General features: G+C 39.1%; 1 protein-coding gene across 1 annotated transcript; it reads right to left on the bottom strand.

Annotated features, from left to right (window-relative positions):
* Positions 1-237: 237 nt before the first annotated feature.
* LOC122474604 (ATP synthase F(0) complex subunit C2, mitochondrial-like) lies at positions 238-1,358 on the bottom strand. Its single transcript, XM_043565570.1, has one exon. It carries the CDS (start codon positions 970-972, stop codon positions 346-348), a length of 627 nt encoding a protein of 208 aa, XP_043421505.1. The 5' UTR covers positions 973-1,358; the 3' UTR covers positions 238-345.
* Between the last annotated feature and the right edge of the window lie 24,531 nt (positions 1,359-25,889).

Below are 25,889 nucleotides of genomic sequence, written 5' to 3' on the forward strand. Positions count from 1 at the left end.
CTCACCCCCAATGCTTCATCCCAGAGGTGACACACCATTTTTGCTCATAACCCACTGGCCCAAAGGAGTCTCAATGGAGACTGGGATATGTAGGAAAGCATATGCAATATTTGACAAAGTCTATGGTCTGTGCCTCAGTACACATGCCACTTTGGAGCCTCCCTCCACAGTGAAAGGTCCAGCTATTCCCCAGCTCTCTTTTTGTCCTGACACAGCCACCCTGGAAACCAAGGATTTTCAATGGCGGAGCTATAAAATAGGAAAAGCCTGGATATCTGAGGGATCAGTGGATGAACACTGCTCTAGTGAGCTATCAAATTATATATTACTTGGATGACCAAGAAATCAACTATTATATATTAAGCTCGTAAGTTTTCTGGGGTCATTTTCCCCCCTTATTAATACAGTGTTTATTTGTCTTCCTTCTTCAAACCCTGAGCCAACCACTTTCCCCCAGGCTGCCTGGGAACATACGGGCAGACGAGACTTTGGAGAAAGACCCAGAGAGGTGGAGATGACTCTGTCAATGACAAAAAGGATGAGAAAGGCCACCATCAGGCAAAAGAGCCCCATTGTCTCCAAGAGGGCAAAACCCAGAATGGCATAGGAGAAGAGCTTTAGCTTCAGAGAGGGGATCCTGGCGTAACCAATGATGAGGCTCCCCAAAATAGTCCCAATTCTAGCCCCAGAGACAGCCACCCCTACCTTGGAAGCCCCAGCCCCAGTGAACTTGGCTGCTGTGTCCATGTCATTTAAAATGGTGCTGGTTGAGAAGCTATGACTGGGAATAAGTGAGGTCAGGAGATTTGGGTCTGCCAGGCTGATGAGGCTCTCATCGGTCAGTGTCTCTGGTGATTTTAGCATGGTGCTCCTGACGAAGAAGGGGGTGGAAACAAACTTTGCACAGGTATACATTTTCAGTGCAGAGAAGACAGAGAAGGGTTCAGGGGTTATTTTGTTACAAACTACCATATAGCCTGTCTTACCCCGAATAATTCAATTAGGTTGCAGGTGTCTTCTGTCTTCCTTGGCCAATCCAGATCACCAAATTTGCTACAAATTCTCCCATTTCTATCTTCGAATCACCCCCTCAGTTTTATCAGAAACTATTTCTACAGCCTTGGCCCTGTACGGATTCTCAGCTTTGTCCTGGCACTTCTGGGTTCAATGGTCTCTGATGTTTTGATTTATACGTAGGAATGTGTTTCTTGCCTTGTTTTGTTTTGTATGCTCAAATGAAGCAAGAAAATATTTTAACCTATAATTCTATATGCAACTCTAAATAAAAATATAGCGGTGTGATTAGATCTCATTAGAACTGTTCATGCTAGATAAATATGACAACCTGGGAAGGTTTATGCCTGATTAATTTAGACTGTTTAATTTCTCTAGAATTATTGCTGTTCATGAGTTGAGAGCTCATGAATGGAAATTTTTAGGAAGGTAATATATTTGAATCGGTGGCTTTGTAGGTGTGTTAAAATAGCAGAGATCCCTTTTTTATAATGAGCATTAAATTTAGGATTCATGTACATTTTGGATTAGTTTCATTGTAGTAAGCAATTAATCATGGCTTACCCTGTCCATATTCTTCATTGCTTTTAATAGCTTTAGTCACATAGGGTGGATGAGATTGCATTTCATCAGGAACATTTCCAGCAAGAGAGTGTCAGGGACAATGACTACCTATGTCATGGCTCTAAAGACTATCTTTTTAGGTAATCTTGGGCATCTGGAGAGATTCACTGGATTTCTTGGAGTCGCCAAGATTCTACCAACAGATTAATTTTTTCTTATGTGTAAAGAAAACCAAATGCTTAAGTTTGGAACTTTTCCAGAAATAGCCAGTCTGATTATAACTTTATTTTGAATATTTGCATTAAATTTAATAAACAGGTATCAAGGGCCTATTTTGTTCAAATCATTACTCTTTGGGGGATGGCATGGGTAAGGTAATAAGTTAGGCCTTTCCTTTCATGTACTCACATTATTTTTTTAATCTGTTTTCTTTTTTTTTCTTTTTTGTTCTTATTTGTTTTGTTTTGTTTTCCATTTTTATCATGTTATCTGTTAACTACATTTAAACACAGAGTTACGAGAGCACATTCTTTAGAGCGATTAAGTAAGATAGTAGAAAACATGTCATAAGGAAGGGAAATTTTAAGGTACCATAATCCTTATTCAGTTGAATACACAGGTTTTACAATCTGGGTAGTCACTGGGACACCATATAATGAAATAATATTTCCTTTCCCACATTTTCACAGTGAGTCAGTCATGTCATATAACCTTGCGCTTAATCTCTGGTTGCAGGTCAGGGCGGGGGTGCTTTTTCTTTCTTACTCTGGACACTGCTTCAGCTTTAGAGCAGCACCTTTGTATGATGACTGGGTCAGGACAGCCTGGGGGATAGAGGGTGAGACAGTCTAAAACATATCCTGGTTAATTCCTCATTTGAATCATCCCACTTGTTGGTTTTCTGAGATAGGTGAGTAGGAAAGTATTTTTCCAGAACGTACTCAACCAAATAATGTGAGACTCAAGGTCCTGCTAACATCAGAGTGCATTTTCTTTTTTTTTTTCTTCAATTTTTTTTTAACGTTTATTTATTTTTGAGACAGAGAGAGACAGAGCATGTACGGGGGAGGGTCAGAGAGAGAGAGGGAGACACAGAATCCGAAACAGGCTCCAGGCTCTGAGCCATCAGCACAGAGCCCGAGGCGGGGCTCGAACTCACAAACCGTGAGATCATGACCTGAGCCGAAGTCGGCCGCTTAACCGACTGAGCCACCCAGGCGCCCCCAAAGTGCATTTTCTAACACTTCCCCATATTAAATCAAAATTACACACCGGATTTTCACTTTCATGTAACTGAACCCAGAGATAATGTTTATGAGGTATAACTTATTCCAATTCATCACTGTATATTTATTTCATACTCTGATAAAATTACTGGATTTTTCTCACACCAATATAGGCATCAACAATATTTTTACATGTATTATAAGATTCCATGTCCTTAATATTCCTTTATTATCCCTAACTTTTTCTTCAAGTACTTATTTATTTCACCCGGAGTTATGCATTTAAAAAAATTAATAAACTCTGACAAGATCTCATGAAATGACAGGTGGGGCAGAAATATAATAATTAAGGTCAAATAAACAGCTAACTTTGGCATAAAGGTTATTCTTTTCAATTGCTGAGACAACTTGAGTTGTTTTGTAAATATACCAAATAGAAATACCTTTCTTTAGTGAGAAGAACATTAAGCTTCATTGGGCTATGCTTTTGTATGAATAGCATATCAGCCAGGATGCCAGCAGAATAAAGGACAACATACTCAAACTGGAGAGTTTTTTTTTAATTTTTTTTAACGTTTATTTATTTTTGAGACAGAGAGAGACAGAACATGAACAGGGGAGGGTCAGAGAGAGAGGGAGACACAGAATTCGAAACAGGCTCCGGGCTCTGAGCTGTCAGCACAGAGCCCGACATGGGGCTCGAACTCACAGACCATGAGATCGTGAGCTGAGCCGAAGTCAGACGCTTGACCGACTGAGCCACCCAGGCGCCCCTCAAACCGGAGAGTTAATGCGATTTTAATAGAGAAGCTTTGGGTTTTTTTTTTAAAGGTATAAAAAAAAGGTCATGATCAGCTCAGGTCATGATCTCACGGTTCCTGGTTCGTGGGTTTAAGCCCCGTGTCGGGCTCTGTGCTGACAGCTCAGAGCCTGGAACCTGCTTCGGATACTGTGTCTCTGTCTCTCTCTGCCCCTCCCTCACTTGTGTGCTCTTTCTCTCTCAAAAATAAGGAAAGATTAAAAAAATAAAAGGTATAAGAGGTGAGGCTTTAGGAAGACAGTGAGGGATAGTGGTGCTTCCTGGGACTGTTAACAAACAAGGAGCTATTTTTCCCCCTGGGTCAGAGGGACAGGGGAGAGAATAGTTATGAGAACCCAGACAGAACAGCTGTATGGAGAAGACATTCAACAATGACTTCCAAATCTCCTGATAGCGTTTTCCTTTGACCTAACTCTACAGGAGGCTACAGGGAAAGGGAGCCAGTGAGGAAGCCTCTGTGTACCAATTTCCCAGAACACAGAGCAGGATGAAAAAAGATAGAACGCCAATCTGGGGAAGGAGGCAAAAGATATATCTAGCACAACTAGTTTTCAAAAATAAGTTTAAATGGCAGCCTTGCTTTTCGGGTAAGCTGGACTCCATCTGTCCCTCTTGTCATCAAGTTTTTTATTTTGTCCCTAGGAAAAAAGAAACACATTTTCATAGTTGGCAGGAGGCCCTTAAGGAGTAAAACAAATCAGAGAAGGGGTGAAATAGCGTTTATCTCCTATAGAGCTTGCTGGATTCGTCTTGAGATACCATGGAAAAGTCAGTGAGATAGATGAGAAACCATGGGAATGCTAAGACTTCGTAGAGCCCAGGTGACAAAATGAAGAGTGGAGATAGGTTATTCTCCCCATCTTTGCATGGAATCCAAGAGGGTTCTGGCAATCCCAAGATTGGAAGATTTTTGAAACATCTGGAAACAGTACTCTGGGCACTACTATTGAACTCATAGAAAAGTGACAACGTGGGTGGGAGGGAGGGGTGGGTGGGCGACGGGTATTGGGGAGGGCACCTGTTGGGATGAGCACTGGGTGTTGTATGGACACCAATTTGACAATAAATTTCGTATTAAAAAAAATTTTAAATAAAAAAATAAATAATAATAGTAAAAAAAAAAAGGAAAGTGAGGGTGATAAACTCTATCTCGTATTTGTTGGGAGGATTAAATGAGAACCCCCCCCCCAAAGAAAAAAAAAGAAAAGAAAAGTGACAATGGTGTGGCTTCTCCAGATGGCTTCGTGGGCAGTGAAATAAACCACTAATGAGGACTGGTGGGAAAAAAAAGACCAGTGCAAACGTGCTGGTGTGCTTGTAATGGTTAACAACCAGCTCTCCAGGGGTGAGAAAAATGCAAGGCTCGCAGTATTTACCCCCCATAGCCAATGTCAGGCTACCATCATAAATTCGCCGAACACGGATTTGAGAAGAGATATGCACAGTTGACTCTTGTGAGCTCGTGGGAACGCACCCTGGCACAACACTGGTCACAGACCCCATATCCCGATTGTAGCTGAAAACTGACTTAAGATGCATGTGAGGCACGTCAGATGACCTGAAACTTTCACGGTCATTATATTCCACCAACCAAGTGGATGGACTGTTGTCATTGTCCATGGGACGATCGTCTTTAGGATTAGGAAGACAGTATTTCCTACCTTTAGGAATAGTGGGATGTTTCTAGTATTCTTTTCCCTATGGTCTGAGGTCAGTGAAATCTGAGATGCCTGGGCCTGTCATAATTAAAACAATTCCTGAAGGCATACGGAAGACCTTTGTGTGTGGAATAAGCAGGAGTACAAGTAGGGTGGAGCGATACCATGTCTAACATGAGGTCACGTGGGTCTTATTCACACATTTCCTTTGCTGCTGTGCAACTATCAGTGTTTCTTCCAGTTTGACAGGGTTATTTCCCTCTCAAGCCTGCTCTAGTGATTCTTTCTTCCTGACTTAACATCATTGTTTCCTTGGCTGAGGATTTTCCCAAGGTACCATGTGAGCGCTTATGTCTGCTTTGACTCAGCAGTGACTTCTGAATTTGCATGGGTGAAGCAACATGATTTACTCGAGTCTCATCTTCTATTTCCTGGCCCTGCCATTCCCCACTTCGTACTGACTCTCTCCTGCCTTTGAACTCCCTCCAATGATCTCCAGGTACAGCCACACCTTCCTGTTTCTGGCCCCTGGCAGGTTCTTGGAAGTTGCTGGTAGTCAGGCTCACGGTGGGTAAACTAGGACACATTCTACTGAGAAACTAGACTGCTGCCAAATACTAAAACAGGATTATCTATTTAAAAAGTTCATTGTAGGCAAAATGTGTCTTCTGCACCATTTGGTGTCCACCTTCAGTGCCACTTTACCCTTCCTTGTCTCTTACATGTTCTGAAATCTAGCAAGCAATTTTATTCAGCAGGTAGGTGTCTCTTGAAACCTAAACTGACCTAAAGCCATCAAGAAGACTAAGAAAATCAACTCCTAGTGGCTTTCTACTAGTAGGATATTGAGGGGTGAAAGATAGTTTGAAACAGGGTGGTCTCCATTGTTCTCTGGAAATCATCTCACAAATTTTAAGTCAGCACCTCTCTGGTTGAGAAGCCAGCCTTGTAGTAAAATATTATTCGCATTTGATGTTTAACCTGCTGGTTAAATGTATAACCTTCTGGCCTGAAGAACTGGAAAGTTAATTCATTCATTTAACCAACAAATATTTACTCAGTGCGGGTACTTTGGGAATGAAAATATGAGCCAGATATGGATTCTTCCTTTAAGGACCTACACTCTACTAGGAAAGATAAAGCAGGTACACAAATAACAACCCTAGAAAGTGAGAGGTAGGAACTGATAAGGACTATAAGGAAAGTAAAAGAAGGGAGAAAATGTGCTTTCAGAGGAGTAGATTATGAGGAAGAGACATTTGGAGGATGAGGGCTATGGATGTGGGCCGTTTGGGGATGAGGCATTGAGTGGGTAGAAAGGAAATGTTGAGTCACTTAAGAGAACAGCAAACAAGTTGTTTGCACCAGAATACAGTGTTCAGTAAAAGCATAAGGGAAACTAAAATTAGAAAGGCAAAGTGGGGGCACCTGAGTGGCTCACTTAAGCATCAGACTCTTGATTTCGGCTCAGGTCATGATCTCATGGTTCAAGCCCCACATGGGCTCTGCGCTGACAGCACAGAGCCTGCATGGGATTCCTTGTTTCCCTCTCTCTCTCTGACCCTCCTCCCCCTGCACACGCTCTCTCTCTCTCTACATTAAATAGATAAACTTTTTTTTTTAAAGAAAGGCAAAGTGGGGGCGCCTGGGTGGCTCAGTTGGTTGAGTGACTGACTTTGGCTCAGGTCATGATCCCACAGGTCGTGAGTTCGAGCCCGGTGTCGGGCTCTGTGCTGACAGCTCAGAGCCTGGAGCCCACTTCGGATTTTGTCTCCCTCGCTCTCTGCCCCTCCCCCACTCATGCTCTGTCTCTCTCTGTCTCAGAAATAAACATTAAAAAAATAAAATAAAATAAAGAAAGGCAAAGTGGATTGAGGTGGTGGCAGGTGCTGAATGCCTGATTAAGGTGCGAAATTATGAAAGACATTTGATCAGGAACCCAAATTCCAGAGTTATTAATCAGGATATTTAATCTGGTGGCAAGTCATAACATGTATGGAAGGTGGGGTAGGTTATATTATATATGGAAAAACCTTTTGGGATGCTATTGTAACTATAACAAGGCAAAAAAGTGTTAAGATTCGAAACTACGGTAAGCCCAGTAAGATACAGAAAAGGATCAGATAAAAATAGTAGCTAACATTTATTGATCATTTACTATATACTCAGCAGCGTACAAAGAATTTTGCACGGATTATCTGATTTTAACATCACAACAAGCTTTTGGGATAAAGCGGAAGAAACAAAGCTTTCCACTGTGTAGAGAGTCAGCAAGCAAAGGCTGACTTTCATACCTGTGTGAGACAAGGGGCTCCTTCTCTCCTCTAAGAGCTCTCAGATTGGTTGGAATTTCAAAGGAAAAGAAAGAAAGAACTCTGAGGTAATTCACAAGCTCAATGATAAATAAAAGACAAAATCTGTGGACATCATTTCACACAATAGATACAGTTATGATTTTAATACCTTTTTTTAAAATTAAGGTTTCTGAGATTTGGAGTTAACACAAAATGATGGTCTCCTTAGTAAAATGATTGAATACATTGGAGAGTATTGACCACATTCACACCGAATGTCAGGAAAGATAGAGAAAGAATCTGCAACCAACGATGAAGAACAGGACACGTTCTAATTTTTTCTGGGGAAACTGCCTCAGTCCAACCAGTCAGATAACAAGGTTCTTTGCTCACTGGATTATCCATAATTCATATACTTCTTTATAATTGATCATGTCAACAGAGGCAATTTGTACCCAAAATCTGAGTAAGGAATGTTTAGTTCCATGAGCTCGATTTCTGTCTACATAAGGCTCTTTGCCCAGTCTAACTGTGAGTTATAATTCCCTTTTAATACAGACTAATTATATATAACATATTATATTACATATGATATATGTAATATTATATAACACATCTGAAAGAAGGTTATGTACATATGTATGTGTGTATATATGTGTGTGTATACACACACACACACACACAATTTGTAAACAATATTATCATACCCATTTTACAGGTTAAAGAAATAGCTGAGGCTTAGTAGGTTACATAACTTACTCAAAGTTACACCGTAAAATTCAAGATTTTAAGATCATTAGTTATTTACTTTTTTTTAATTTTATTTTTTGGAGAAAGAGAGCACAAGAGGAGAAAAGGATCAGAAGGAGACAGAGAAAGAGAGACAGAGAGAGAGAGAGAGAGACAGAGAGAGAGAGAGAGAGAATCTTAAGCCCTGTGCTGACCATGGAGACTGATGTGGTGCTCAATCCCATGACCCTGGGATCATGACCTGAGCTGAAATCAGGAGTCAATAGATACATGACCTGAGCTGAAATCAACAAACTGAGTCACCCAGGGACCCCTCGTTATTTGTTTTTTAATTTACTTATGTCTATCACACCAATGAAAATATGATGTTGATGAAGACAGGTAAGTGGATTTTTGTTCACACGTATATCTTCAGTATCCTAATTACTGCCTGGCTGATTGCTGTTGGTTGCCTAGATGAGAAGGTAGGTGGATGTCTGTCCTCTGAGTAACTACTCCCAGCCACTGGACTCTGTGGTTTCGCCCATGGACAACCAGAGATATTGAGGGATGAAGAATAAGGGAGAGGTGCTGCAGGTCAGAGAAAATGAGGATGACGGTAGGTATGAGTGAGAGTAGGTTTAAATGAGATAATATTAGTATACTAATTTGTGTTTTTACAAAATATTTCCACCATCAGTTCATAGCTTGTCCAATTATGTGAGAGTTATGCAATTTTTGTTCCATCTTCCATCACAAACTAATGCCCTGTATGTTATTCAGTTTTAAGAATTTTGTTTAATCCATTATTTCCTATATGTGTTCACTGGAGGTTGGCTGAGTTGAGAAGTTAATATCTTTGTCTATACTCTGTTTCTAGGCTCTGAATACTAACTTAACTTGGCTCCCTGGGAGGAAAATTGTCTCTATATTTGCATTAAAATATGGAATTCTGCTATTTTAATTAATAGATTTAGAAGTCAATTAACACTGGGTATGAATAAAACATTTGTTAAACTAACATCAAAATAACTATTCATATAGAACATATTGTAAAATGTATTTAGATGTTTATTTTAGCTTTGAAAATACATTGAAGATTATTCTAGCATAGGTTGAGTTATTATAAAATATTTTCCATTAGATGGCTATAAACAATGGGTCTAGGGGCGCCTGGGTGGCGCAGTCGGTTAAGCGTCCGACTTCAGCCAGGTCACGATCTTGCGGTCCGTGAGTTCGAGCCCCGCGTCGGGCTCTGGGCTGATGGCTCAGAGCCTGGAGCCTGTTTCCGATTCTGTGTCTCCCTCTCTCTGCCCCTCCCCCGTTCATGCTCTGTCTCTCTCTGTCCCAAAATTAAATAAACGTTGAAAAAAAAATTAAAAAAAAAAAAAAAAAAAAACAATGGGTCTAAATGGATTCATCCTGGCAATAAGCTATAATTTTCTTATACTGCTTATAAAGTCCTATGCAAAAAGTTTAATTTCTATGATTAAAAATTATACCAAGTGATTTCACATTCATTGTTCTGTTTGACAGAATCAAAAATATAAATGCCCAATTCTCTACACATTTACTCAAAGTATTCCTAATTTGAAAAAGAACAGCATTATAATATTACATTTACTATTTTGTTCCCTTTTCTGAAAAAGGAACTCAACTTCTATATCTTACTCTCAAAAGTTTGAGAGCTGAATTACCTCTTTAAATGTATAATAAGATACTTAAAATGTAATTTAACTTTGGAGTTACACATCCATAGTAAATCTTTATCGCAGGGAATGAAAATATACAATTATAACCTCAAGTAAAGTTAAAAATTGTGCCAGCAAGAGAGCTATGATTAGAAATGGCTAAAGTAAGATCAACTTTGCATTGTCAATATTGTGTTATATAGTAGAATGCCTTTTCAGTGACACACACTAATTAGAGTTGGAAACAAAAACATCGAATTCAATTTAACCTAGTAGACTGTAATTTGGGTCTTACAATGAGTCCTTTATGGAAGCAAAGAAGTTCTGTTCTGTGTGATTAGTGTATTCTCCGATCTGTAGGTAATAATGCCTCAAATATGGCTATACATTTCCCTCATCCTACACCATTGCTGCATCAACCCATCCATTATTATCTCCGGGTGAAGAAATATAAGATCCATTTAACTGAATCTCCCAGGATCCAGATATATGTGTTTATGCCTCCATTATAGAAAAGCAAGCCTTAGTAAATGTCTCAGAGCCCACACTGACAAAGTATGAGTCACACCTTCAGTTTCCATTAGAACCTCTATTATGTCCTTTCTGGAAACCAGAATGTCTAATAGCAAAAACCAAAGTTTTAGGGGCAGGAAGCACACATTGTAGAAATGGCAGTCAGGGCCCCAGGCCAAAGCAGACACCATGGATGCTCTGTCCACATGCACTCAGATTTATCTTCCACTCCATGCACAGTTGCCCACATTGTGCTCTCACTTCACGCCCCTGCACGCACGTGTTTGGCAGCGTGAGTCTGCTAGGGCTGCCCTAACAAAACACCACAGACCAGGTGGCTTAAACAACGGAAATTTATTTTCTCACGGTTCTGGAGGCTGAAGTCCAAGATCAAGGTGCCAGCAGGTTTGGCTTCTTGTGAGTTCCTTTCTCCTTGGCTGGTAGATGGTCACTTTCTTGCTGTGTCTGTTCACATGGCTGTCCCGCTGTCCATGTGCAGTCTGTGTACTAATCTCTTCTTATAAGGACACCAGTCATATTGAACTAGGGATGATCTCATTTTACCTTAATTAATCTCTTCAGAGGCCCTATCTCCAAATACAGTCATATCTTGTGGTCTTGAGGGTTAAGATTTCAACATGTGAGTTTTGGAGGACATAATTCAGCCCATAACAGCTTTCTTCAGCTGTCACAGCTACTTTTCCTATACAAAAAAAGAATTAAATATGCCTGGGATTTACATTCTTCCAGCCATAGCTCTGAACGAGTGAGTGATGGGTGCAGAGATGAAAACAGTCTAGTTTCGCCTCTATACTCAGAGCCCAGAACTCCATGACTGGAATGCGCAAAAGTTATCTGCAGAGCTTGATAATGGCTCTTGATTGGTCTTCCTCCCTTCCTCCCTTACCCATTTCCTTACTCTCCCACTATATTTTCTTGTGAATATATGCTAATAAACCACTTAGGCACAAATCTCATCACAAGAATTATCTTTATTTGTCTTTGGGACATCATTAGGGGTTGAAGTGTATCTCCCGCAAAAATATGCTGAAATCTTAACATGTAAATGTGAACTTACTTGGAAGTAGGGTCTTTGTAGACGTGCTCAAGTTAAGGTGAGGCCATACTGTCCAACCCTGGCCCTAAACCCAATATGATCGGCATCCTTATAAGAAGAGGGAAACATGGAACACAGAGATAGAGACAGAGACACACAGGGAGAATCTCATGTAACTGCAGAGACAAACGTAGAGAGAACCATGTGAAGAGAGTGGAGTGATGTGTCCATAAGGCAGGGAATATCAAAGATTGCCAGAAAATCACCAGAAGCCAGGAAACAGGCATGGGACAAATTCCCTCTGAGCGCCCATAAGGAACCCATCCTAACGCTTTGATTTTGGAATTCTAGCCTCTGCTAGTGTGAGACAAAAAAACTTCTGTTTTGTTTTGTTTTGTTTTTCTTTTTCTTCTTTTTTTTAATGCCACTAATTTTTGAAATTTTGGTATGGCAGCTCTAGGAAACTAATTCAGAAACCCAGCTGAAAATAGATAATTTCAGAAGTGGTCTTAAAAAGTACAAGGGAGAAAAACTTCCCTTCTTCCCTTCTAGATTCTTTGGCTGGCCTAATAATTAAATTAACATAAAACAGATTAACAGGAAAGGGAGAAAAAACCCTTTAATTTCATAGGTATGGAAACCCCAAAGACATCAGGCTGTCAAGCAGTCAAGCCACTGAGGCTTATTTGTCTTCCTGAGCCAAGGAGAAGGGACGGGGCTTTGGGATTCAAAGGGAAGGAAGACGGTTCACAGGAAGATGGGAAGAACAAGTATTTGGTAAACAAGTATTTGCCATGCCATCAAGGAGATAAGTCTTTCTGATAAAACGTTATCTCTAGTAATAGTTCTCTTTCTGGTATAGGGCGTCTAAATTCTTTCAGGCAGTTAAGGAAGAGGTAAAAGCAAAGAAACAACCTTAAGTCTCTTAGGCCTTGATTGCCTTCAGCTCAAGATAATCCACACCCTGAAGTGGCATGTTTTGGGGTCCCGTTTCCTGTCCCCTCTCAGAAACATACCCTTAGGATGTGATTCTGGAACTGGATTACTTGCCAGCTGGATGGTACCAGGGATCCCACTGTTGTAGATGAATAACTTAAAGAACCTCCCGCTCACCCTGACGTTACAATTGGTAGAACATTCACCAGTGCCGAGGTGGGATAGGCAAGAGCCACCTTGATACTGAGCATTTCAGAGGTATGGGGGGGGGGGGTGGTCAGCAATGAAAAGGACTGTGCTGGCTGTTGCTAAGTGCCACTGTTATTTTGAAGAAAACTGGTATGCTCAGATGGGTTGACTGCAAACCAGGGGCACTGGGTGCAAGTTAGCCTCCAGGAAAGCATTTCAAGAAATCCGCAATTTCTGTCACCAGAGGGCAGATGGAGCTGGTGCTTGGATGATGCACAGGACAGGGAAAACCCACTCTTCCTCCCGGGTGTCTCTCTTTCCTTCTCACATGACCCCTGTACCCACAATGCTCTGACACCAGATGTGTGAGACGTGTGGGGTTTTTCCACACAAACGAATTCCCTTTGACGCTAACTGAAGTGCAATTTAACTCAATTCTGATGCCATCTACCTGAAGATAGCACCAGATCCCACACACTAAATGCTTAGCCCCCCAACACTTTCTCCCCCTCCTTCAGGTGCCAATTAATTGCACGTAGTAGGTCCCCAGGTTGCCCACAACTTCTGTCCACTTTGGCTACAAATCAGAGGTTCCCAGAGCCTCCTCTCCCTTGGGTTTTATTTGTTAGATTAGTCCACAGAGTTCAGAGAAATACATGGTCACGTTTAATAGTTTATTAGACAATAAAAGATTTAGTAAAGGACACAGATGAATGTTCAGATGGAAGAGACGTGTGGGCTAGGTATGTGGGGAGGTACCTTCTCTGGTATACCACTCTCCCCGCACCTCCGTGTGTTCATGGACAGGCAAGCTCTCTGAACTCCATCCTGGTGGGGTTTTTATGGAGGCTTTATCACATCAGAATGATCTATCATTAACTCCATTTCCAGCCCCTCTGCCCTCTCTGGAGAATGGGGAATGAGGCTGAAAACTCCAAGCTTCTCATCATGGCTGGGTCTTTCTGGTGACCAACCCTATCTAGCAGCTCACCAGGAGTCACCTCATCAGAAGGAAGATACTGCTGTCACCTAGTAAATTCCAAGGGATTTAGGAGCCCCCTGTCAGGAACCGGTTTCAAAGAACAAAGGTTAGAACAAACGATGCTCCTAGTGCTCTTATCTCTTAGGAAATCAAAGTTTTAGGAGCTCTGTGTCAGGACCCCAGGGCAGAAACCAATTTATGTATATATAATATTATTAAATTATAATTCATTAAATAACATTAAAATTATTTTATATATAAATACATAAAAATATATATTTATTTTTATTTATATATTTACATTTCTGTGTAAATATATACTTACATATTTATATTATATATTATAACTATATGTAATATAGTTATATATTTAATATAGTAATATGTAAATAATAATGAAATATATACACATATTAACATATAAAATTATTTGTATATAAATACATAAAATCCATTTTTTATTTTCTATTTTCTATTATTTCTATTATTTAACATGCACTTTATTGTAAAAATAGGAGTATAATGCACACTGAATTCACAACCTTGGCAAGTCTTTAATGCTAAAATCAAAACCCTGATAGGAAAGAAGCATGGCTTAAGGCATTGAATGGAGACATATGGATGGGTGTACTCAAGAACGGGGACCCTCAGAGGGTCCCTCTGGGGCTGTATGTAGGGACTACTTTGTTTTGCTGAAGCAGCCTCCTCTTGCCTGAAGACCATGCCAAAACATCAACTGAGAGAGATGCCTTGGAAGATAATAATTGTTCTCTTCAAAATCTGACCCACTTCCTCTCCTGTCTTCTAGTTCTGCAACTAGGATCACATCTCAGCAGGGGCCAGCTGGGGAAATGCTTTCTTGCTGGAGGAAAAAAGGAATTATTCACCAAAGGAATTTCAGTACGCGATTAACCGTAGCAAAAGAAATTATGGGTTGGGAGAGCATGCCAGGAAGTAGATCTTGATAGCATTGGACTGGGGCAGGGGGTGGGGGTGGTGAAAAATAAGCTTAATAAAGGAGAATTGGCCAATAAGAGAGCATTCTCCCATGACTGATGAGAGCACCTGGAATGGTCCTAATATACTGCTGGGATGGTTACAAGAAGCTTGTGGGGGGACAAAGACTCATATTAAATTAAGTTTAAATGACAGAACTGCCGTGGCAGAGTTTTGAGGACATGATCAAAAGGCTCAGAGGAGTGAATATGCTAGAATGGTTCTATTGTATAACCCTTAGAGCCCACCAACTGGCTGGGTTCTTTGGAACCCAGAGAATGCTCTTGGAAGGGCCAGAGAAATGCTGTCATCACTAAGCTCATAAAGAATATGCTAGTGATGGGGTTACTGGCATGTTTGAGCAGCTCAGCAAGGTTGATGACAGATAATATCGTTAGAGAACTGTGGTCAGTGGGCACGATAGGATTCCAGAATAGCAGACAGCAAGGGCAATACTAAACCTTCAGGGATCTAGGATGATGGCTAATATACCAAGGTGTTTCTAAAGGAACACTAGATGGACAACTAACAAAAGCATGGTTTGATAAACATTATAAAAAGTTATTAAAATTGGATGAGCAGAAGCCTGATATCATTACTGCCTAAGGGATATCACTTCCTCATCGAGTTTACAAGGCTCAGCTAGTCCATATACCCACAGAAGATTCCTACAATGGCATAAGCATATACCGCATATATTTCTGTAACACAAGTGTACATATTTTGCATATAATTTGAAGTTACAATCGGCAAGTCCTCTATGAACATTCTAGTCTCTCTATATTGGCTAGCAACACTTCCCATGTCTGGAATACCATTTTGCATCTCCTATGCGAGTGTTACTCTGTTTTAGGGCTTCAATAAAGTCCTTCCCGATGGCCCCCGTCTCTTGGTCAACACCTCTCCCTCTAAAGAACAATCCTGTTCATTAAACATTTACTATTCAGGTTTAGTTGGTTGTTGAAGTTTTCGTATATGAAGGAAAGTCCATTTTTCCAACCTGATTCTTAGACTCTTGCCAACAGGATTAACCTTACACCCTAGAACTTAGGACAATGCTGTATGTGTAACAAAATATTATTTAGAATTTTCCATTTAGCATTTTAATTTCTTCCATTTTTTGAACTAGGAATGGACCATCACTGCCTATAAACATTCATTACACCCATATATTTATCTTAGATTCTTCATTGACAGCATTACTTGAAATCCTTGAAATAAACCTAGTAGGCAGACTTAACATGGACTGATTAACTTGCAGATACATACGTGTAGATTAAATTTAAGGCTGTTTATTTTTTTAATCTGGAATTATAAGCTTTTAATATCAAATGAGTCAAAGGAAAATTAATAGCCACTATAGAACAGATACACAATATTGCAACTCAGGCCCTTTTGTAACTCTGTCATCTATTTTTTCATAATGACTAAAACTCCCCAATACCTATTATAGACTTGTTCCATAAATTATCATGCCAAACTGGGAGATGTGACTAGCTGTTTCCTAACTGCTAAATATCATCAAAGTGTCTTGGTCTAGAGAGACTTGACGATGTTGGGATCACCCTCTCTGATATCCAAATGCAGGACAGAACTTTAGAATTTAAGAGTCTCTGGTGCTGGTTAAGAAAAAGATCAAAATATAGATGGAGCAGAATAGAATATCTATCTACATATACACATACATGGACACATAAGTTTGTAGCTTGTAAAATCTTCTTTATATATGATAAATCGCACAGGAAAAGAATTTAAAAAGAATCAGAGTACCTATGGTGTTAGCAAAAAGAAAAAAGCCTAATTGTTTTGAGTACTTTTTTTCAAGGTAGCGCTATCCCGTCATATACCACAAACCTAAAAGGGATAATTTACAGGATGATATAATCTCTTCAAAGATCTACTTATCCTCAGCTTCTTGATTCAAATCACACATCTCTCCACTTGTCAGGGGCCCTACTTCCTGTTCTCTTTAGCATTTGCTGGTCACTGTGAGGGCTTCTGTGAATGGCCCTCACTTAACTGTTCTGTTGTGTTGAAATGAGATACTTGGTTAAACTACGAAGCCCACAGTCCTAAATTTTCAGTTTAAGTTATGATGCTTTTTATTTTTACCTCCTTCTGAGTCCTAAGGATGTTAGAGCAACCGCACAAAGACGACAGCAAGTCTACTTTGCCAATCATCTGCTTTGGATTCTCGAAGTTCTATAGGGTAATTATTCCTGTAGCAACCGGCACAGGAAGTGCCCTCATGGCACACAGACTCAAATGGAAAACATGCTGTGACAGGCTTAGAGCTCAGCTACAGACCTCGTATTCCCTCCAGTGTCCAGTGTTAAACACCACACCTGCCGAAGCCCTGACTGTGGTCCTTCCCTCCTCCCTGGCTTCCAGGAGGACCAATATGACTGCAGCATCATTGGCGATTCTCTCTACCAGGCTGCTCCCTCCTCTTCAGTATTTTTTATAGAATCACTTTCGACACTCCCCTCATTCTTGTTCGATGACATACGGTCTTCTGATAGTATTATAAACATTTTGCTTGTTCTGAATGACCACTCATAATCACGACTGGGAGAAGGAATGATAATTCATTTATTTTCTTTCGGCTTCTTCACATCTCGTCTACTCTGTTTTCCTTAAAGGTCAAACTTCTGGGGAAATTGAATCTGTGTCTTTAAAAACAGAAAGAAGTTCAGAGAACATCGAAGAAGCATAAAAAAGCGAATCCACTCCGCCAAATAATTTCATTTTCATTACGAGAAAATGCAAAAATGGTCAAAGAACCATTTTCAAATGAAAACCTAAACTTGTCCTGTTTTAAAACTACATAAACTATTTTCCTTAATACAGTCTAACTAGGGACCAGTTTTGTTCTTATTCTTACAAGCTAGTCTTTAGTTCATCTGATGTGAGGAGATGAAAATTGATCTTCATCAAGAGATGCCTACGTACCAGACTCTATGCTAAACTTTCTACACAGATTTTCTCCTATAATCCACTAAAAACTACATGGAATACTAACTGCTATGGATATTTGACAGATGGGTTATTGAGGCACAGAGAGATTTAAAAACTTGCTGAAAGTTACATAGCTAGTAAGTAACAAATCAGATTTGTTGTCCAACAATTGGATTCCAGAATCTCTGCTGTTAGCTCTTACGGTAATTTGCTCCTCATCATTCTTAAAATGTGTATCGTCACTTTCGCACATCTTGGATGGCTACAAAAAAGTAAGTGACACCATCTCTGTTTCAGAGATGAAGTAAATTATGTAGAGTCACTTGCCTAAGGACCTCCAAAAAACATAGCTACACAAAAAGAAAAACAAAAACTGTGGGGAGGGGGTGGCAGGAAACATAGATAGTTTTACTCCCCTGGTATAGTTGATTTTCTCATAAATTTTGAAGCCCACTTAACACTAAATTGTATTCAGATTCAAATTCAAATTCTGTAAGAAAGGACCTTGCTCCTGGATGGCTAACCGCACAGTTTTTCAAAGCACAGTCTTTAGGGAACAATTGCCCAGAGTTTAAGTTCCAATTCTTCCTCTTAGGGACTGTGAGACTTTCAGCAAGTTATTTAACCAACTCGAGGCCTGAAGCCTCCTGCAAGGTAAGGAGAACAGTGGTATCCCCTTTGCAGACTGTTAGGAGAATCACCTCCGATAATACATGTTACTAATGTTTTGCATAATGCTAGTGCTTATGTGAGCAATAAATGTTATCTTTTCCCATTAATATTTAAGATGGACAGGAAGCAAAATTGAAAGACAGAAAATATGAAAGCTGGTTTTGAATGGAAGACAGGATTTCTCTGTGGAAAATGTTAAGGTGTTACATAAGATGCGTGACATTCAGAAGAGCCCCGGTGGCTCAGTCGGTTGAGGGTCTGACTCTTGATCTGGGCTCAGGTCATGATCTTGTGTGGTTCCTGGGATCAAGCCCCGCATCCACGGAGCGGAGCCTGCTTGGGACTGTCTCTCTCCCTCTCTCTCTCTGCCGCCCCCCTACTAGCTCCCTTAAAACAAATAAATAAACTTAAAAAAAAAAAAGAAGTCTGGGAAATAAGAGACGTAGGTACGAGTGGAAGCAGTTTAATTCATTTTAGCTTTAAATTTTATTTATTTATTTATTTATTTATTTATTTATTTTTGACTAAACTCTGCCCCCAGCGTGGGGCTGGAACTCACAACCCCAGGATCCAGAGTCCCATGTTGTACCAACTGAGCCAGCCAGGCACTCCCTAATTAATTTTAGCTTTAAATCTTCACCTAACCCCATTGCTTAGAGATGTACTTTGTAACGACTGATTCTGTAAAATTGGATCATGCATGATCTCTATTTTTGTTTGATTCTTTGTGTTTTCCTTGCTACTTGTAGTTTTTTATCTAACACTGTAAGTTCAAGTCTCAGTAAAAAATGATTTAATAAAAACACTTCATAATTCGATGTTTCATTACATATTGGTAGCGTTCAGGTAAATCAGTTACTAAAATACGAGTTTTTCTTTGGGTCCAGGCCCATCATCAAAATAATAAGGGAACAGAACAGGCTTTACCTTTACAACTCTGTTGGTAATAAGTAAGACTCACATAATGCCCATTGAATTAGCCACCCTCTCAGTCACTTAAGCGGCCTACCTCGGCTCAAGTCACGATCTCGCAGTTTGTGAGTTCAAGCCCCACGTCAGGCTTGGACAGCTCAGAGCCCGGAGCCTGCTTCAGATTCTGTGCCTCCCTCTCTCTCTGCCCCTCCCCCACTTGCACTTTGTCTCTTTCCCTCTCTCTCAAAAATAAATAAACACGAAAAACCTTAAAAAAATAAAAACCTAAAAAAAAGTTAGCCACGCTGATGGGCACTTGTAATTAACACCGTACCCACAGCGAATGAAGATACTTCTTTCTTAATAATCTTATTAATGACTCTATTCAGGACTCTGGCATGATGGTTGCATTTTGCGTGTGATGGAATTTTTGCCTTGGCTGACTGTTACGGCCCTCCAACAGGCCAGTGGCAGCAAGCCCCAACATTTGTCTTCACTCACTAAAGCAGGTTTCTGTGTCCGTGACACCTGAGGAAACCATCCACAATCCAGATACTTTCGAAAAGGACTTGTAGACTCCTACTCCCTATATTTCTGCAAATGTCCTGCCATATGCTCAGAGAGGAGTTATGCCACCCGAACACCAATCATGTGTCATGTGAAAGGGGACAGGATGTTTCCTGGAACATTTCCCAATTGCATTCTCTTTCTGAAACTGTGCTATGGAGTGACCACACGCTTAGGGCAAAAAAAAAAAAAAAAAAAAAAAAAAAAATCTACCAAGAACCCATCAGAAGTTTCTAAATCTCTCATTTGAAAGTGATAAATGTATGGTAAACTGGATTTTGTTTTATCCTCCCTAAGTTCATTTCCTTAAAGAAGAAATACATGGTTTTCTAAAGTTTGTTTCTTCAAAATCATTCCTATATTTTAATCGCAGAATCTATAGAAATTCTAAGTTTTTTGTTTTTTGGGTTTTTTTTTGGCATCATCACCTTGGAGATTTTTTTTAAATCTAAGATCGGTAGCTTGAGAATGATGAAAATTAATTTATTTTTCACTCTTTAACAGTAAGGTCTTTAAGATTGAATTTTTAATATTTCTACCAAATTATGTCATTTGTGTCATCAAGGCAAGCAAAGTATTTTACATCATAACGTTTTCTAAATTTCTAGAAAGATGAATAAAACATGAATTCCAATTAATAGTATCATCAGTAATTTAAATACATCTCAGATACAGAGTGGCAGACTATTTAGAAGTTCACTGAACTGGAGATCAGAGTAAACCATGACATTTATCTATTTGTCTTAGCTCATGTTTTAGTATTCTGCTGGGAGGTTTTTTTGAATGCACTGCATTCCCTTCATTATGATGACAATGAATAAATCAAACTGTCTCAACATTTCATCACCTTGCTTTGTTTCAACTGTCAGTTATGACAAATTACTGAGAAGGACACAATTCCAAAAAGAAAGAAAACTGAATACTATGAACACACCATGAGTGCAAACTCCAGGAGAGCTGGTTTTTCAGGCATCACACCAGAAATTAAACAATGATGTAGCAGTTAGAACCTAAGTGTCTGTCCTGTTGAGTTTCCCACACCCTCCCAAAAGAGAGGAAACAAAGTGGATGCCTGTGGTTCTATGTACTTTGAGAATGGGGACTAATAGATACGAGGGTTTACTAATGACTTTTCAGCATTAAATGGTAACTGTATACAGGTCCATCGTCACTCAAGTCCTCATATTCCCATCTCATTTTTGGATTTTATTGTCAATCTGTAATCTTGCTTCTTATAATGGTTTATCAGTCTATAAACTAGAATTTTAGATAATTTTATGGCTCCAAATGTCTAAGCTAAGGTAAGCGCCAGGGTCTGCACTCAAAGAAAATAAAAGATCTAAATTCAAGTCCTGACTCCCCTATTTACTAACCACTGACTTTAACTAGATAAATCTCAACTTCATTGGGCTTCAGTTTTGAAATATGTACGATGATAATGTCATCTCTCTTGCTTTTCCCGCAGCATCATTGTGAGAATGGAATAAATAGATGTAAAAAAGTTTTGTAACTGCTGAAGTTATTAAACCAATAGGGACTTTTACCACTGACAGATGTATGTAGTAGGAAGGATTTTGCTTCTATGTCTTTGATTTAGAAAATATTTTTATGTCTGAGAGGAAAATGTTAGGCACTTTCTCCTTTTTTCCCCAAATTTTTATTTAAATTCTGCTTAGCAAACATACAGTGTAATATTGGTTTCAGGAGTCGAATTTAGTGATTCATCACTTACGTGTAATACCCAGTGCTCATCACAAATGCCCTCCTTGGTACCTATCACCCATTTAACCCATTCCCCGCCCCCCATCAACCCTCTGTTCTCTGTAGTTAGGACACTCTGATGGTCTGTTTCCCTCTCTTTTTTTCCCCTTCCCCCATGTTTATCTGTTTTGTTTCTTAAACTGCACATATGCATGAAATCATATGATATTTGTGTTTTTTATGACTGACTTATTTTGCTTAGCATAATATATGCTAGCCCCATCCACATCATTGCAAATGGCAAGGTTTCATTCTTTTTTGATGGCTGAATAATATTCCCAGGCACTTTTTAATATCCTTACTCTTACGGTAGTTTTGTCTCAGTTCAAGAATCAGGCCGTCAACAAATGATAAAGTTCCATAAAATCAGTGATACACTTAACTGGCATAGTGACATGAAGACAACTTTACATCTACACTCAAAAATAAGTGGACAGATAGATTTATGTATAAATACACATACACATATATGTTCCATTCAACAAAGTAGTTTGAAGTACTGTTTGAGATGTCTTATAAATGTGGCAAATTACTCATAAACACCCATTCCTGGTTTTGGTAAGTATAGTTGTAATGTATTTTCTAAATAAAATGGCCTTAAATTGAATAGTAACCATGATTAGATCTACCTTTCTGAATTGCCATTTTGCCTTATTATTCTTGGAAAAATCTACATGGTATTGTTCAACCAAATGCCAATGAAGCTTCTATGCAGACGTGAGAATAAAATGAACCCAATGTGATAACTACGGTCCCTTTTGATCCAGATCCAGTAGCTGAGTCCACTACCTCAATGTGTTTAGGGTTTCTCAAATGCAATGCTTTCAATCATCATTTGGTCAAAAATAATAGGAAAATGTAAGTTACTGCTATCTAGGAACTTTGACATTGAGTAAAATGTTACACACACACACACACACACACACACACACCTCTACTGCAGCAGAACAGAACCAATAGAGCTTTACAACTTAAATGATCAAACCTTGTTATAGAACGTAAAACATCTCTGCTACGCAGCGTGGATCACGCAATGTATGGACCTTGGAGAATGAGAGCTGATTATTTTCTGAAACTTACCAGAGACAGACACAGGGCTGCTAATAACCCTCTCTACCGTTCTTGGTTTTAATTTGCCCTTTTGGGGAAAGTTCAAGCATGCCTCAGAGATCTTAGTACATGCCATCTGTACACTAGAGACTGGAATCTATTGAGTTTCAGTCTTAAACCACAAGATGTCAGCTTGTCAACTGTATAAATAAACACAATCACGTCAGTACCTTGCCACCCGCCCACCTCGGCAAATGCTCAGCAAAGTTTTATGTTTCAGAATTTCAGGGTCATGGGTAGTGAAAAACCGCCGATTGATTTTAGATGTCCTTTATATCACGAGTAGCCCAGAGCATTAAAGAAACAAAGGGGGTTAATTCAGGTTTACCACGGAAGATTAAATTTCCTCCTTACTCATTCAATTTCAAATCGCTGTGCACTAGACCCATGTAAAGTTTATTTACTCATGAACTTATCCAAGTCAGGCAGGTATTAACAATGCTTCTTTTATCTTTTATTTTCTTTGTTAGCTTCACCCTTAGTGTGTTCCTCTCCACCTTCCCCTACCTCCCAGTCCTGTTTTGGTTTTTATTTATACCTAGATATTTATTTTTCCTCACGGTGAGATCATTCTAAATCCCATTCAGATCACTACAAACTATATTAATTAACAACAGGTCTACAATGGGTTGTTAGACAAGGAAGCCATTCTTCATTATTGTCATCAGATCATTAATTAATAGGGAAGGATTTCATCTGAAGATGAAGAAAGGGACAAATGTGAGAATACAGAGCTGAAGCTAGAATTGATTTTAAGAGATCAGTTTTCCATATCTGTTGTTCAGTCACAGAACCTGCATTGTATATGTCATGGTCAGTATTGGCTCACCTTTATCCTCTACAAGCCTTCCCAGTAGATTTCCTCTGGGCCAGTGTAAGAGAATACTATTGACTTCCCAATCATGACGAGTAAGCCAGCTTGTCCGGTCAGATTACTTATTATTAATTCTTTGGGCAAATTAGCTCATTCTAATATAGAGGTAGCTCATTGTTCATTACTCATTTAAGAAACTTATTGAGAGCCTACTATGCGCTAGACACTGTGCTAGGAAATGAAACAAAGAAATAAAGGAGGAAACTTGCAGTCTGTTGGGGGAAATAGATACCAAACATGTAATTACATAATCACCCAAGTAACTATATATTCACACCAAATTCATGAAAAAGTTCAGCACAATCTTCTTAAGTCATAATTAAGGTTTTCTATTTTTTTTTTCTAATTCTAAATGAGAATGTGTTTTTCTTCGAAAATGATAGTGAGGAAAAGAATTTCTTCCTGAAACTGTAAAATAAGCTTTCGTTGGAAGAATAGGAACAGAACTAAGACAATCGGCTCTTAATGAAATAGGGAGGTTGCTTAAGCGGTCAATTAGAAGTAGGAATGATTTCAGGGTGCCTGGGTAGCTCAGTTGTTTCAGCCTCCAACTCTTGATTTCAGCTCAGGTTCTGATCTCACGGTGGATGAGATTGAGCCCTGCATCAGGTTCTGTGCTGACAGTGTGGAGCCTGCTTGAGATACTCTGTCTCCCTCTCTCTCTGCCCCTCCCCCACTTGCTCTCTCTCTCTCTCTCTCTCTCAAAATAACTAAATAAACTTAAAAAATAGGAATAATTTCATTATATATAATATAATATATATCATGTATTATGTTTTATATGCTATAATATAATATATTATATAATAATTATATAATTATTTAATAATTATAATAAAGTTTATAATTATATAATAATTATTATAATATAATATATCCTTATATAATCCTTATATCCTTATATAATCCTTATATCCTTATATATCCTTATATAATAATTATATAATTATTTAATAATTATAATAAATTTCATAATTATATAATAATTATTATAATATAATATATTCTTGGCCTTGATAGAATATGTATAATATATATACACATACCCACACCTATTTTCTTCTACAGACTTCTACCTGAAATCATCATTTTCCTTTATAATAAGTGAAATTACCATCTATGAATGTATGTGAAAGAGGATCACTATTTTGGGAATCAAAAAAACAACATGAAAAAATCGACCATTGGAAGAAAAAGAAAATTTTAAAATAAGGGATGTTGTTTGGAAATCTCATGGTGCCGATCTTCACAAAAAGATTACTGTCTTTTTTTTTTTAAGTTTAATCATTTTGAGAGAGAGAAAGAGAGAGCACGAACAGGGGACGAGCAGAGAAAGAGGGAGAGAAAGAATCCCAAGGAGGCTACACACTGTCAGCATAGAGCCCAACATGGGGCTTGAACCACAAATTGTGAGATCATGACATGAGCCGAAATCGAGTCAGATGCTTAGCCAACTGAACCATCCAGATGTCCCAATATTGCTTTCTTTCTTTCCTTCTTTCTTTTTTTTTTTTTAATGTTTATTTATGAGAGAGAGGGAGAAAGAGAGAGAGAGACAAAGCATGAGTGGGGAGGGTCAGAGAGAGAGGGTGACACAGAATCTGAAGCAGGCTCCAGGCTCTGAGCTGTCAGCACATAGCCCGATGTGGGGCTCGAACTCATTAACTGGGAGATCATGACCTGAGCCGAAGTCAGACGCTCAATGAACTGAGCCATGAAGATGCCCCTATTGCTTTCTTTTTAATGGAACAATATTTTTCTGTTTTGTGAAAACGAAACAATTATTTCATTAGATTTTGTTTTTCTATTAAAGGAAATCTAAATGCAATTTTGCCCATGAAGCTTCCAAGGCTTTGGGCAAGTGTTTTCTAGTTTCCAGAACCTGGATCAAACCTTCTTCTGGAGCTATTGGTGACATATATATTACATAGATTTATAACTACAAAATGATTTGAATCTGTACCTTTGGTAAATACACTATTTTTTTAAGATTTTATTTTTACGTTATCTCTACACTAACATGGGGCTCAACCTTACAACCATGAGATCAAGGGTTGCATGCTCTACTGACTGAGCCAGTCAAGCATCCCTGGAAAATGCACTATTGACTTAAGTGTGACGTCTAAGAACTCATCTGAGCATAAATCCCAGATTCCATATGAAAAATGGTGCTTTTACTAAGTATAAAATGATGGATATCCCTAAGCATTCTGTGTCTGTATTATCAGGATGGATTTTTCCAGAATTTGGGGTAGATTATAAACCTTAGTTGAAATTTCTCATCCCTTCTGACTACAAATGGGCCACCAAGCTAAGCAGTAAACTGGCAGAGACTGAGGGCATTGCAAACCAGCCGTGAAATTGTC

The sequence above is a fragment of the Prionailurus bengalensis genome, chromosome D4, assembly GCF_016509475.1.
Source record: "Prionailurus bengalensis isolate Pbe53 chromosome D4, Fcat_Pben_1.1_paternal_pri, whole genome shotgun sequence".
Classification (NCBI taxonomy): Eukaryota; Metazoa; Chordata; class Mammalia; order Carnivora; family Felidae; genus Prionailurus; species Prionailurus bengalensis.